A 14,265-nucleotide genomic window follows, 5' to 3' on the forward strand; every position below is an offset into this window, starting at 1 on the left:
CAGAATCGTTGCTTAACTAAAAATTTAGTACAACTGACTCCTGGATGACAAGCCACATTGGAAGAATGCCCCCACTGAATAACGCTGGACCGTAAACTCTCAGGCACAAATAAACGATTCGGTGGGACACCGACCGGGGGCGTTACCCCTTCTAAGGCCTTCATGACCTTCGATTCGACCTCCCATAAGAGTGTGGAGATGAATAGAGTCTCCGGTAAAATGCACTCGGGAGTAGACGGGCGTTCGGAACGATCAAAAATGTGTGATAAAAAATCGGGTTTGATGTTCTTAGAACCCGGGCGGTACGAGAGCGTAAAATCAAAACGACCGAAAAAAAGTGCTCACCGAGCCTGCCTGGAGTTCAATCTTTTAGCAGTCCGAATGTATTCCAAGTTCTTGTGATCGGTCCAGACGATAAAAGGTACCCCCGACCCTTCTAACCAGTGCCGCCACTCCTCCAATGCTAACTTGACTGCCAACAACTCTCTGTTCCCAATGTCATAATTGCGTTCGGCAGGAGATGAGACAAAAACGCGCAAGGGTGCATCTTGTCGTCTGAGAGAGAACGCTGGGATAACACTGCACCTACCCCCACCTCTGACGCGTCGACCTCCACCACGAACTGACGTGATGGATCAGAGGTTGTCAGAAGGGGGGCTGAAACAAAGCAACCCTTCAGTTTGGCAAACGCAGCCTCGGCCTTGACAAAAAGCCCATTCTCTAGCAACCTCTGAAGCACTCGTCGGACGTGCTGCACGTGTTCCTGGAGAGAAGAAGAAAAAATCAATATGTCGTCCAGGTAGACATATATGAACTGATCTATCATATCTCGCAGCACATCATTGACGATTGCCTGGAAGACCGCTGGGCTGTTGGAAAGCCCGAAAGGCGCCGGCGCGTTTTGCTGGATTTTCTTCACATTGTAGCACTATAAACTTAAATTACTCCGTCATTTATGGTCATACAGAAAAAAGAAATATAAAAAAAGAATCTGTGATATTTTTACTTTTGTATGTGTCCACTTAGTGAACAAACTCCATCGCACACCTGCAAGTGATAGGTGCGTAGGATAATAAGACCAACCAGGTGGATCGTTTCAACAGACAAGCAATTCCCGCACACTATCGTAACTTGCAAAGAAGTAATATTTATTCACACAACGTTTCGGTCACACGACCTTCATCAGGAGTATACAAATGTTCAAATTCATCTCTTTTAAGATAAACACATGACCAATTAACAAAGCTCCATCTGTAAACAATTAAGCTCATTAGGAGTATAAAATTAGCATAACATCATAAACAGTTACAAATTATGATAGTTACAACAATCAATAAAGATCCCCCTGTAGGTTAACAAGATCATCTAAAACACATAATCAACACGTCGTCATCAAACAGCATCAAATTGTTACAACAATCAGTCAGGCTCCATAGCCACTCAAACTCATTGTGAATACATAGTAGAAACAACACATCATTCAAAACAATTACATCACTATAACATTACATTAAATGGTGCTTCATCGTTCATACCCATAGGTAATAAAGTTTGAAGGGTGTAAATCCAGAACAGTTCGCGTCTCTGTAGAAGTAATTCAATGTCTCCACCTCTAGGTGGCAAAGTTACTTTCTCAATCCCACAGAAACGTAAAGAGGTAACATCGTGATTCAAATTTAAAAAGTGTACCGCAACTGGATAATTCATATCTTTTCTTCTGATCGAACTCTTATGTTCACTAATTCTTTGTTTCAATTGACGTGACGTTTTTCCCACATAGCCTATACCACAAGGACAACGGATCAAGTACACAACATGAGTGGAAACACAAGTAATCACAGATTTGATGCTATATTTTTTACCAGTTCTAGGATGACAAAAAAATGATGTTTTAAAAGTGTTATTACACTGAGCACAATTCCCACAACGATAATTGCCCTTCTGTATAGGACTAAGTAAACTCTGAGATGCACGAGGACTAACGCTCTGAAAACGAGCATGTACCAAGCTATCTTTTAAATTCCTGGCGCGTTTATATACAATCAAAGGAGGATGTCTAAAAATATCGTTCAACTCCGGATCAGAAGACAATAAATGCCAGTGTTTTTTAAAAATTGATTTTATCATGTAGGACTTAGGTGAATGTGTTGTAATACAAGCTTAATTTTTTTACCTACAATATTCGCTCAATGTAGAACCATGCATTTTTAGACGCATTTCGTTATGGTACAGTCTTTCAAGTTGCACCCGGTGTTCATCATGTGATAAATTAAAATCCATGTTCTTCTCTGGAAAAAGGATCTTATCCGCATCTTCTTGCGTAAACGCCAATGTGTTAGCGCAGTTGTCTGTCAAATTATTAATCTCTTGAAAAGTAGTCATGTTTCTCTTGTTGCAAGCCTCAGCAACAGGATAAAACTCTCTCAGTCAACAAGCAGTAGAGACAGAGTCAATCCACTTACAATCAAATCAAAACATTGTGCTTTTGTAAAATAAAGAAAATAAACAGGTTGTGCGTTCTGCCTCTGAACTTTTTTTTCTTGAGCACGTCTATAAACTGAAACAAAACTCAGCGAATACTTGTCACACATTTATGAGCCATATACCTTTATAAACATTTAAGTGTGTACTTTTAAATGATCGGATTCAAAACGAAAACAAATATTCTCTGTTTAAGTAATTTGTATAAAACCAACAAGATGTCCAGCTTCTCAAACGCTTCCTAATTATTTTTAATTCGGCCACGCCCACTCGTGCAAGAGAGATTCACATGCAAATCTCCACATGGACCGCGTCTCGCTCATTACCTCAACAACAAAACACTTCACTTTTCGTCGAGTTTGAAAGACGTGCCTGAGCTTACATTGGATTTATACCATTTTGTCTGCGTAAATGGGGAAAAATCGAAGATAACGTCAGTAAACTACGGTGTACCGCAAGGATCTGTGTTAGGCCCTCTACTATTCTCAATATATATGCTGCCACTTGGTAATATTATAAGAAAACATGGAATTAATTTCCACTGTTATGCTGATGACACTCAATTATATATTTCATCACGACCAGATGAAAACGCTAAATTATCTAAATTAACAGAGTGTGTTAAAGATATAAAATACTGGATGACATGTAATTTTCTGCTATTAAATTCAGATAAAACGGAGGTATTACTTATTAGTCCAAAAAACTGCCCACAAAACCTCTTACAATACAACTTTAATTTAGAAGGGTGTCCTGTTACTTTATCCTCTACAGTAAAAGACCTGGGTGTTATATTAGAGCGCAACTTGTCTTTTGAAAATCATATTTCATATGTTACAAGAACAGCCTTTTTCCACCTTAGAAACATTGCTAAGCTACGTAACATGCTATCTGTTTCTGATGCAGAAAAGTTAGTTCATGCATTCATGACCTCGAGACTAGATTACTGTAATGCTTTATTAGCTGGTTGTCCTGCATCCTCAATAAACAAGCTACAGTTAGTCCAAAATGCCGCCGCTAGAGTTCTTACTAGATCAAGAAAATACGATCATATAACACCAATTCTGTCGTCTCTACATTGGTTACCTATAAAGTTCCGTATCAATTACAAAGTATTGCTACTGACCTATAAAGCCCTAAATGGTTTAGCTCCCGTGTATTTAACGGAACTTCTATCGCCCTACAATCCATCGCGCTCTTTAAGATCACTAAATTCGAGGCTTCTGGTCATTCCTAGGATATCTAAGTCCACTAAAGGAGGGAGAGCTTTTTCACATTTAGCTCCTAAACTGTGGAATGGCCTTCCTGATACTGTTCGAGGCTCAGACTCGCTGTCCCAGTTTAAAACTAGATTAAAGACGCATCTCTTCAGCCAGGCATTCACATAATACTTACATTTTATACTACAGTTGAATCAGATTGAATGCATTAATATTACGAACAGCAGCTACGCTAATTATTTCCCATATGCTTTTCTGTTGTTATCTCGGGACGCTAGTCCCGAGGTAAATACAGATCGTCAGCTCCAGTTTGTATCCAGCCTCTCATGGAAACTACAGATTCTCCAACACCCGTGCAGAGACGACTCGGCGCCTGTGAAGAGACGACTCGACGCTGGCGATGTTTATGCCCTAAATCAATACATGATTAACTAACTGTATTTCTCTGTGTACATTTCTGAAATGCACTTTCTGTAAAGCTGCTTTGAAACAATATGTATTGTGAAAAGCGCTATACAAATAAATTTGAATTGAATTGAATTGAATTTAGGCTACCTCAGAAGAAGAAGAACGCGATTTGAAGACAAGAAAGATAAGGTAAGAAATTCTTACATATTAGTTTGTTATTGTTGCATAAATGTCACGTTGCAGTTGAACTGTTGCTAGATATATGGGGAATATTATAATATTTAGACCCGTGTTTACTGTTACTGTGTTTGTGGATATCTGCTCAAACGTAGATATGTATATGGTAACCATAATGTTTTATATTTGAGCGCGATCGCGTTTGAATGTATCATATTTTTGATAGCGATCGCGTTTGAATATCATATTTTTGATAGCGATCGCGTTTGAATGTATCATATTTTTGATAGCGATCGCGTTTGAATGTACTGTATCATATTTTGGATGAAAGCAAAACGCACCAAACGGCTTCATGTTTTTATTATTATCTCATTTCATATCATCATAATGGATGGAAACATTTGAAGTAACATGATAATCAATATATTTTTCTCTAGCTTAGTTGTTACTGAAATCTTTTGAAAGATTTATACTGCTATAGGTTATTTATTGTTATTATTATTTTATCCGGCACTGCGCATATACCTTATGCCTACAAGGCACAACAAACCTGGTGTTCATTATATTATGTTGGAAACATTTGTGTGTGTGTGTGTGTGTGTGTATTCTGTGAATTTTAAAAAGCAATTTTAACCAGAAAAATCTAATATTTATTTCCAAAATCGTGCAGGCCTTTCTCTTGATATCAGTATGTTCACTTTTTTTTTTTCAGGGCCCAGATGCCACTGAGGACTTCAACATTCACATGAATCTCTGTACGTGAACATGGTAAAGTGAAAATCTTGGAAATGAAAGGTATGTACAATGTTTTTAGGAATGGCACAAAGGTCTCTGTCTTTGAAATGCTTTTTTGGCATTTGTTGTGTATCTTTGGACTATGTTGTGTTGTAAATAAATCCAAACCATTTAAAAGCCATTCTTTTTTAAATCTCCTCATTTACAGTATTGTGCAAGGTTGCTCAGAATGACAGGGCCTGATAGCTCCTAATAGGGCCGTTAGGGGAGGTTCTTTGTCTTTCTCAGGTGAGAAAAGCTTACATATTAATGAGCTCCCGCATAAAGCTTTCTAACACAAAACACGTCGTAAAATGTTTAAATCAATATATTGTCTTATCTGAATGAGCAGTCAGGGTGATTTTCACATAGTTTTGGAGCAAATATTCTAGGCTACGTCATACAATTTTCAAAAGTCTTGTGAAGAAATAATCAGTATGGGTTTCATGGCCTTATTTCAGTGAGAATTTTTTTTTGTATTTTCACAAACCACGCATAAATGTCATTATCTCAAAACTACAAACTTTTACATACATGCTGCTGATATATTATTGTAGCAGAGTTTGTGCTGAATACAGTGTAATTAGACTTTAGCCATGAAAATGTCACAAGTAACAGAAATAACCAGAAATGTCAGAGCATGTCAGAACACCTCCAGGGCCCAGAAAACAGCTCAGACCTCAAAGGGTTAAGCACACTCTTCACATACATGACGAAGAGCGAATGTTAAAAGGGAAAAGAAAACACTCTAAAACAGCTACAAATCAAAGTGGAAGTAAACACATTATAATAAAACAAAGGTCAGCAGTAGAGCAGTCATCTTCCTCTTTGCGTGATCAATCTCACTCTCACTGTGCATGCGCTCTCACATAAAAATAGCATGCATACAATAAAGTACGCCATATAAGAAGTCATCTTAAAGGCACATCCACATTCATGTCATGAACACTACTTAACACTAGGTGGCCGTTACAATGGATGTGCGCGGTGTTATAATGCGTTGCTATTGACGACCGTCATTACAAGGAAGGAAATGCTTTAAAAAGTACATAGAATTGCTTGTTTTATTTGTTGTTTGTTGATTTTCAAATATAAAACTTGTTGAAATGTCTTCAGTGTGAGCATCAACTCGTTTTGAACACTTTCATCTCGTTTTAACAAAACTGTGATAATATTGATAATCGCGATAATTTTGGTCACTATAATCGTGATATTAAATTTTCATACCGTCCCATCCCTAAATTAGACTGTAGCCATGAAAATGTCACAAGTAACAGAAATAAGCACAAATGTCAGAGCATGTCAGAACACCTCCAGGCCCAGAAAACAGCTCAGACCTCAGAGGGTTAAATTATAAACGGAACACTTTTTTTGCCCCCATTTTTCATGAGCTGAACTCAAAGATCTAAGACTTTTTCTATGTACACAAACCTATTTCTCTCAAATATTGTTCACAAATCAGTGAGCCTTAGGTTGGCCACAAAAAAAGGCCACTCTAAAATGTGCAGTTTTATCACACAGCACAATGCCACAAAAAACACTTGTTGCACCTGGTGCCGCATTGCGCCGATAGAGTTGCGGGCCCATAGAGTTTGAACAAAGCACAGATACACACCGTCACTCATCGTGAATCACAAACACACACTGATCTTCCTGTTTATATAAGGGTTCATTACACACATTTATTCTTACATGTTATTTCACTGTAGTATTAATGTAATGAAGAGAAAATAAGAGACTCTATAACATCTCACTGTTACTTATTTACCATGCAGCTCAAAGCATTATGGGTAGAATCTCTCTACAGTCTATTCTGATTCATCAACACAGTTTCACTGATGATCCAGAAAGGACCCTAAACCCAGGATAGAGCGGTTGAGTGAATGTGGTCTGGACTGTGTGTATTAGGCTCATTGTGTCAGAGACGTTGTAGAAGGACAGAGTTCCTGCACTGTGATCCACATACACACCTATTCTACTGCTGATGGACTTTACAGGGAGTTCAGTCAGTATGTTATTGTGTGCGAATGAGGAACTGGAAGAAGTGCAGATCAAACACCAGGACTGATCATTAGATCCAAACCGACACTCATTACTCCGTCCCTTCCTGCTGACGCTCTTATATGACACTGATATAAACACACCATCATCACCACTCCACTTAATCTCCCAGTAACAGCGTCCACACACACTCTCTCTACACAACACCTGCCACACATCATTAAATCTGTCTGGATGATCAGGATACTTCTGGACGTTGCCAGTGAATGTGATCACTCTGTTCCCCTCAGACAGACGGAGGCAGTCATTCAATGTGTTCGGATCCAGAGTGAACCGATGGGAATCTGATGGAAAAAAACACATCAGAATCAGGAATTATGAATTTCTGAATCATGTTTGTAGGATTGAAAATATTCAAAGATATTTGCTTTACTGTTTTCAACCCCCTCTTTCTACCCTAAGGACCATTTGGAATTCCTAAAGACATGATAGTGATCATAGGCCTGCAGGCCAAGATGTATGTACATACGAATTGTCACACCTTTAGTATGATGAGGGAAGTTGTAAATATCTGATTGGTCAGTTTGAACGTCTCACATTTGAGTTACAGTCACATGTTCAAGGAAGGGATAGAAGAAGATTGTAACAGTTGCTCTGTCTCTATTATTCTGTGGCTCTTTTTGGGGGCACTCTTTCTTTGTCTCCTCTTTTCTTTGTCTCCTACTCTCTAAACACTCTCTATATATAAATAGACATATAAATGTTATATCTCTCAGGTAACATTTTACATATGTGCTGGTTACAATTAGTGGTATAAGTTTTTATCGTCTCCTACATCTATTTTGTAACTATTTTAAACATGAACACACTATTTTAAACATGTTTTTCTGCTTGTTTTCTTAGTGACTTACATTGTAGGAAATCGTTTCTGGTCCTGGGAAGAATGTGGGTGACTGTGGAAATCAATAGACATGAAGAGTGTGATTATAATGTCAAGAGAAAATTATCCCTGCATCTGTTCCTAAGACATTTCTGATGGAGGATCATTTCTGAGAGCAGAATCTCCAGGACTTTACCTCTGTCAGAGATCTTTTTCTCTTTGCAGAAATCCTCCAGTTTGTCTCTCAGCTGAAGGACAGATTCTCTCACGACATCAAAAGAGGAGAGAGAACAGAAGAGATTGTCATTTCCGTCTGTAGATTCAGGAGGAGCTGAGAGAGACTGGAAACTCTACAGAAAACAGAAAAGTTCAATGGCGTCACATGTCAGTAGATTTGACCAGGAAAAGCAGTTCAAAAGCAACGAGTAGATTGACCATTATATATGACTTTTGAGTAGTTTGTGGCTCTGAAATTCACAAGGACTCTTAGGACACGATCCCAAGGTCAGGTTTTGTGGTTTAAATACGCTGAAGCATCGCTAATATACAGCCTTACTTCCTGTTTGAGGAGTTCACTGTCAAATTCATTAATGTTAATGAAAATTATTATAAAATGTTCAGATCAAAAGATCTGATTTTTGTCATTATTACAAAAAATTTGTAGAATAAGTCAAAGATTGTAAAAAGAAAGTAAAGAGATGATGGGAAATCTAGCTGGGGGAAACTGGCACCATCAAGTTCATGGATTCCACATTGTTGTAAAAAAAAGTTTACATATAAGTGAACATCAACATTGTAGAAAGAGCTTGGAACGTATTTTCATAAGAGATCTCCAGAGCTTTCAAAAGTAGATGATAAGATGAAAGTCTGACTGATGATGATATAATAACCGAACACACAGATCAACACTTCAGTCAACAGCTCATTCTGCTCTCATGAAATGTTTCTCTGTGAGTCTCGTGATCAAGTCCACTATGACCCTGTTCTTCTAGATCTCTGTTACCTGCAGGAAATGGATGTGATCCTGTGTGTGTGAAAGCTGCTCCAGCTCAGCGTCTCTCCTCCTCAGATCATTGATCTCCTGCTCCAGTCGCTCCAGTCGTGCTTCAGCTCGACTCACTGCAGTCTTTTCCTGATCTCTGATCCGCTGTGTCGCCTCAGAGCGGCTTCTCTCAATGGAGCGGATGAGCTCAGTGAAGATCATCTCACTGTCCTCCACCGCTGTCTGTGCAGAGCGCTGTTACACACACATCACAATCACACAGTGAGCTTCAGTGAGTCCTGACTGAGACTTCTCAAACTTCTCTTCTTCTCCACACTCACCTTATGAGACTCTACAGCCTCTCTCAGCTGCTGAAGATCTTTCTCTCTCTGCTGGATCCTCTGCTGGAACGACCTCTGCGTCTCCTTCAGCTGGTGCTAAAGGACCAACCAATGACAGGTGACAATCAAATATGGTGACACATCAATAACATGAGACTGAGAGGTTAAAGATTTTGCATGGTAAGATTATAGGTTTCAGCATTATTTCATCAGTGCCTAGTTCTATAGGGATAGTTCACCCAGAAATGTATATTCTTTCATTGTTTACTCATCCTCATGTCTTTCCTAACTTGTTTTATTTTCTCTTGCAGATATGACACCTGTTACATAGAACACAAAAGTTTACAACCTCAATCTTCTGTTCTTACTATTTCTATTATGACTGCTTTCTGAACCATGCAGTCTTATGCAGGTCAAATGTTGAAGTTACAAACGTTCAGGAGGAGCATTCAGTCCTGTCAATCATCATTACGAGCGTATTTAACCAGAGCAGACTGCGATTTTCGGAAGGCGGGTTTTAAAGAAACTGAAACTAAAACAGAGGTTTTTTTATATTAAATGATGTAAATGTATTCCAGTAGATCCCATGAACAACATTATGAACCTGTAAATAAGCATAATGGACCCCTTTATGTTCATACCTGTTTCTCTGTACTCTGAGCTGCAGCTGATCCAGTATTGTGGTTTTTATGTTCATCCATCATACACAGCACACATATACACTTCTGGTCAGTGCGGCAGAAAACCTCAAGGAGCTTGTCGTGTTTCTGGCAGATCATCTCCTGCAGTCGTCCAGTGGCATCAGTCAGATTGTGTCTCTTTCTTTTAAAGAAACTCTCATGTTGTTCAAGGTGATTCAGACAGTAAGAGTTCAGACACCCCAGACAGGACTTGACGGCTTTGCGTTTTCTTCCATTACAGACGTCACACTGCACATCTCCAGCTCCAGCGTAACAGTCAGCAGGAAGTTTAGTCTTCTTCAGTTTGTCCACCACTTCAGCCAGCATGGTGTTTTTAGCTAAAGCAGGTCTTGGACTGAAGGTCTGTCTGCACTGAGGACAGCTGTAGACTCTCATCTGATCCTCCTGATCCCAGCAGCCTGTAATACAGATCTTAAAGAAACTGTGTCCACAGGGAATGGCCACTGGATCCCTCAGGAGATCCAGACACACTGAACACAGGAACTCATCCTGATCCACTGAAATTCTGGCCATTTTACTGCATTAAAACAGAGACACAAACACACAACAGCTCAACTACACTTCAGTTTCCCTGAACTCATGCGATTCCTTCTTCTTCTACTTGGAGTTTTTTTTGGCGGTTGGCACACAACGAAATGGTGCATTACCGCCACCATCTGGTATGGAGTGTGGATCTGAATGACTACTACTTATTTAATTCCAAACAAAACAAAAACCCAAGACTCAAATCCTCTCAATCATATTGATTATTCTAATAAAATGAAAAACGATTCCATAGCACTTATCTCTTGAGTTCTTACTAAGAATTTCTATTAAATAAATTTTTTTTTTTTTTCCATTCTAAGGTTTTGGATCATTTCCCACCTTTTCCCCTCATATTTCGTACAGTGTACCATGACGTGTTCTATTGTCTCTTGTTGCCCACAGTATTAACATCTTCCAGTGTTATGTTTACCTATTTTAAATAAAGTGCTGTTTAATCCTGTGTGCCCAAATCTAAGTCTAGATATAATTGTCTCTTCTCTCCTTTTCCTTCCTGCACATCTCATTTCTCCCACTCTCCTCTGAATTTTGTAAAACCACCGTCCTTTCCTCTCTACCTCCCACTGCTTCTGTCACCTTTTCTTCAACCTCTGTTTAATAATGCTCTTTATTTCCATCTTACTGATGTTAACTGCCACATCGATGTATTCTCTTTTTGTGGCCTCCTTTGCAGCCTTGTCTGCCATTTCATTTCCTTCGATTCCAATATGTGCTGGCACCCACAAAAATATAACTGCACTGCCCATCATTTGAATTCTATATAATGTTTGTTGTATTTCTATCAAAATATCTGCTCTGCTGTCTGAGTGACTGCTCTGTAAACTGATTAATGATGAAGTAGAATCTGAACAAATAATAACTCTCAATGGTCTTATTTCCTCTATCCACTGTACTGCTAACAGAATTGCTAGCATTTCTCCTGTGTATACTGATACATCATCACTAATCCTCTTCACTATTGTAATATGAAACTCTGGAACAATAAAAGCTACTCCTATCCTATCAACTAAACTCTTTGATGCATCTGTGTAAATCTGGATATAACTGTAGTAACTATTAATATATTCCTGTACAGTATGTGAATTCAAAATAATCCCCCTATCTTTGTTCTTCTTTCCTACTTTTAACTCTGTTGCTTTTTGTATAACTGTCCACCCAAAGCTTTTTGTCTCCCTCTTCTCCTTTTCCCAACAACGTTTTAAAGTGATTTGTGCTGGGTGATCTTCATTATGGCCCTGCAAATTAACCCAATAATTCAAAGATAGCTGTATTCTTCTCAACTCAAGTGGCATTTCTCCCATTTCCACCTGCAGTGCTGCCGTTGGAGTTGTTTTAAATGCCCCTGTACATAATCTCAAAGCCTGAAACTGAATATTATCTAATTTTTTGAGGGATGTGCTTGATGCAGATCCATACACCACACAACCATAATCCAGTACTGATCTAATTAATCCACAATAAATTGCCTTCAGTGCTGTTCTGTCAGCTCCCCACTCACTTCCCACCAAACACCTCATAACATTTCACACCTTCCTACATTTGTCCATTACTTTCTGAATATGTACATCGCATGTTATTCCTTCATCAAACCATAACCCCAAAAACTTAAATTAAATTGTTTCACTCTTTCCAATTATTGATGATATAACTTTAGTTTTATCTCAGTACCAATTCTTTTCTTTGTAAACAACATTATCTTTGTCTTATCTACTGATAATTTAAACCCCCATTCATAATAGCTTCCTGTAGCTTTTTAACAATAAATTTCAGATTTCTTCCCCTCTTCCAAATCGCCCCGTCATCTGCAAAAAGTGAAAATCCCACCCCATTCTCTATTTCCCTAAAAACATCATTTATTAATATGGAGAATAATAAAGGACTTATTATACTCCCTTGAGGTGTTCCGTTCTCAACAATATATTTTCTTGAATAACTCTCCCCTATTCTAACTTGTATTAATCTTCCTTGTAAAAAGTCCTTAATCCATCTATTATACAACTTCAGATTTGCTCAAAACAGCAGCCCGCCAAGGCAACAATTCAAGAAAGAAATTTGCAGAATGGACAAATCAGATGACACCCCAATAACTGAAAAAAAATCCCCAAAATCATTCGGTTTCTCCGATAAAAACGTCAAAAAAAACCCCAATAGATATTTTAATGCAACTGTCCAGACATCGAGAGAAGAATACCACCAGGCTGTATTTTTTACACCAGAAAAACAGCAGCATACTGAGAAACAAGACTCCGGTCAAGTTGAACAACGCCAGAAAAAACAATTGGTAAGTACGTGTTCTATTTTAGGCTATTTATCAACATTATATAATAATTTATTCTATGCAAACTATTATGTATAATTTAATTGTTTGTTAACTGAATACACATAGGCTAGGTTAGAAGAAATTCATATTTTATAAACCTATTTAAAAGTTACATAATGTAATATAGGAATACGTTAATTTCTGTATTTTTTATCTAGGTAAACAGCTTTCTCTCCAGGGCAGCTCTTGTCACAAAGTACATGACAAAGGCAGGTTGGTATGACACATTACAAACCATACGCTATGATGAGGTATTTCTGACTTCTAAAATGTAATTTTCCTGTTCTCCTTGTTGTGTTAGGTTGTGTCTAACTGCAATGGTCTTTCCCATGTAAATTGATCCAATCACGCATGCAGATTTATTTTTTTAATCAGGGAGAGAGAACATGCTCACTCAACAGGCCATGGGGTGGAACAGAAAAAAGACAGAGAACCTTCACAAAGTCTTGGCCCGCAGATACATCAAAGTAAGGACATTTCCCAATGGTCCTCTTGCCTGACACAACATACATTTTAACAACATACAGCAGAGCTGGAGTCCATCCATTTGTAATAAGCTCATTCATCCATTGATTTATAAACTGTAGATGAAGGAATTTCTTGATCCCAGTATTGGCTGAAAGCTTGCATGATATTTTTTTATTTTTGTGTGATTTAAAGATCTCCGAGAGAGCAAAGCTGGAAGCTGCCAGCCTCAGTGATTTCCACCAGAAGAATGGCATCACTGAACAAACAGCACAGCAGCGGGTGTGTGATGTTCAGCAGTGGGCAGTCACAGGGAAATCATGCGTAGCGCTCAGACTTTTCACAAATACAACAGTTAATTACTTTGTTCAAATATGAACTACATAAGGTGATCAGAAATTTTTAAATGAAACAATTGCTTAATTGTGTAACCTATTTAGAGCCAGGGAGCACAACAGAACAGGGAGCAACAGATGATCTCAGGGCTGAGATAGAGAGCATCATAGTGGCCCTGCTACACAAGAAGCAGGACCTCTATCGTCAGATGGTTGGTTGACTGATATGCAAATGGCCCATTGAAAATGCAAACAAACAAAAACTGTTTTCCTGATAGTTTTCTTATTTCACTTTGCAGATAGCAACCAGACAAGACAAAGAAAAAGAAGAATGAAACAAAAGAGCCTGCTGTACAATGCTATTGCAGAGGATACAATTGACGAGGAGTTGGCCTCCAATTTGACAGAGGACTACATCCTGCCTTGGGAGAGACGTGAGGATGGTATGGTAGTCCTGACATGTTCTCTAAAATGTATGCCTGTCTGTCTACGGTATTGCAATGAAAATCTCTCACTCTCTCACTTTTTCATATTTCCATCAATTCCCTCTACCTAAAGGTCACTCCTTTAGGTTGAAACGATCTCTTTTTGACCAAATGATGCTAATTAGACGCCTCGATGAGGAGCAGAGCATCCT

The 14,265-nt window shown here is 38.5% G+C and overlaps 1 protein-coding gene across 1 annotated transcript; it reads right to left on the reverse strand.

Annotated features, from left to right (window-relative positions):
- Positions 1-5,499: 5,499 nt before the first annotated feature.
- Positions 5,500-10,568, reverse strand: LOC307157886 (E3 ubiquitin/ISG15 ligase TRIM25-like). Its single transcript, XM_079869882.1, has 6 exons — positions 9,906-10,568; positions 9,265-9,360; positions 8,945-9,178; positions 8,138-8,291; positions 7,973-8,014; positions 5,500-7,405 (listed from the first exon to the last, which is right to left on the reverse strand). Exons 1-6 carry the CDS (start codon positions 10,476-10,478, stop codon positions 6,882-6,884), a joined length of 1,623 nt encoding a protein of 540 aa, XP_079726008.1. The 5' UTR covers positions 10,479-10,568; the 3' UTR covers positions 5,500-6,881.
- Between the last annotated feature and the right edge of the window lie 3,697 nt (positions 10,569-14,265).

Source organism: Squalius cephalus, assembly GCF_949319135.1.
Source record: "Squalius cephalus genome assembly, chromosome: 4".
Lineage (NCBI taxonomy): Eukaryota > Metazoa > Chordata > Actinopteri > Cypriniformes > Leuciscidae > Squalius > Squalius cephalus.

Excerpts from the sequence above, each read along its gene's own strand:
- LOC307157886 (XM_079869882.1), bottom strand. The coding sequence starts at position 10,478 with ATGGCCAGAATTTCAGTGGATCAGGATGAGTTCCTGTGTTCAGTGTGT. Across the intron at positions 8,015-8,137 it reads GAAAAAGATCTCTGACAGAG|TCACCCACATTCTTCCCAGG; the intron begins GTAAAGTCCTGG and ends TGATTTCCACAG. Across the intron at positions 7,406-7,972 it reads CAGAAACGATTTCCTACAAT|ATTCCCATCGGTTCACTCTG; the intron begins GTAAGTCACTAA and ends TTTTTCCATCAG.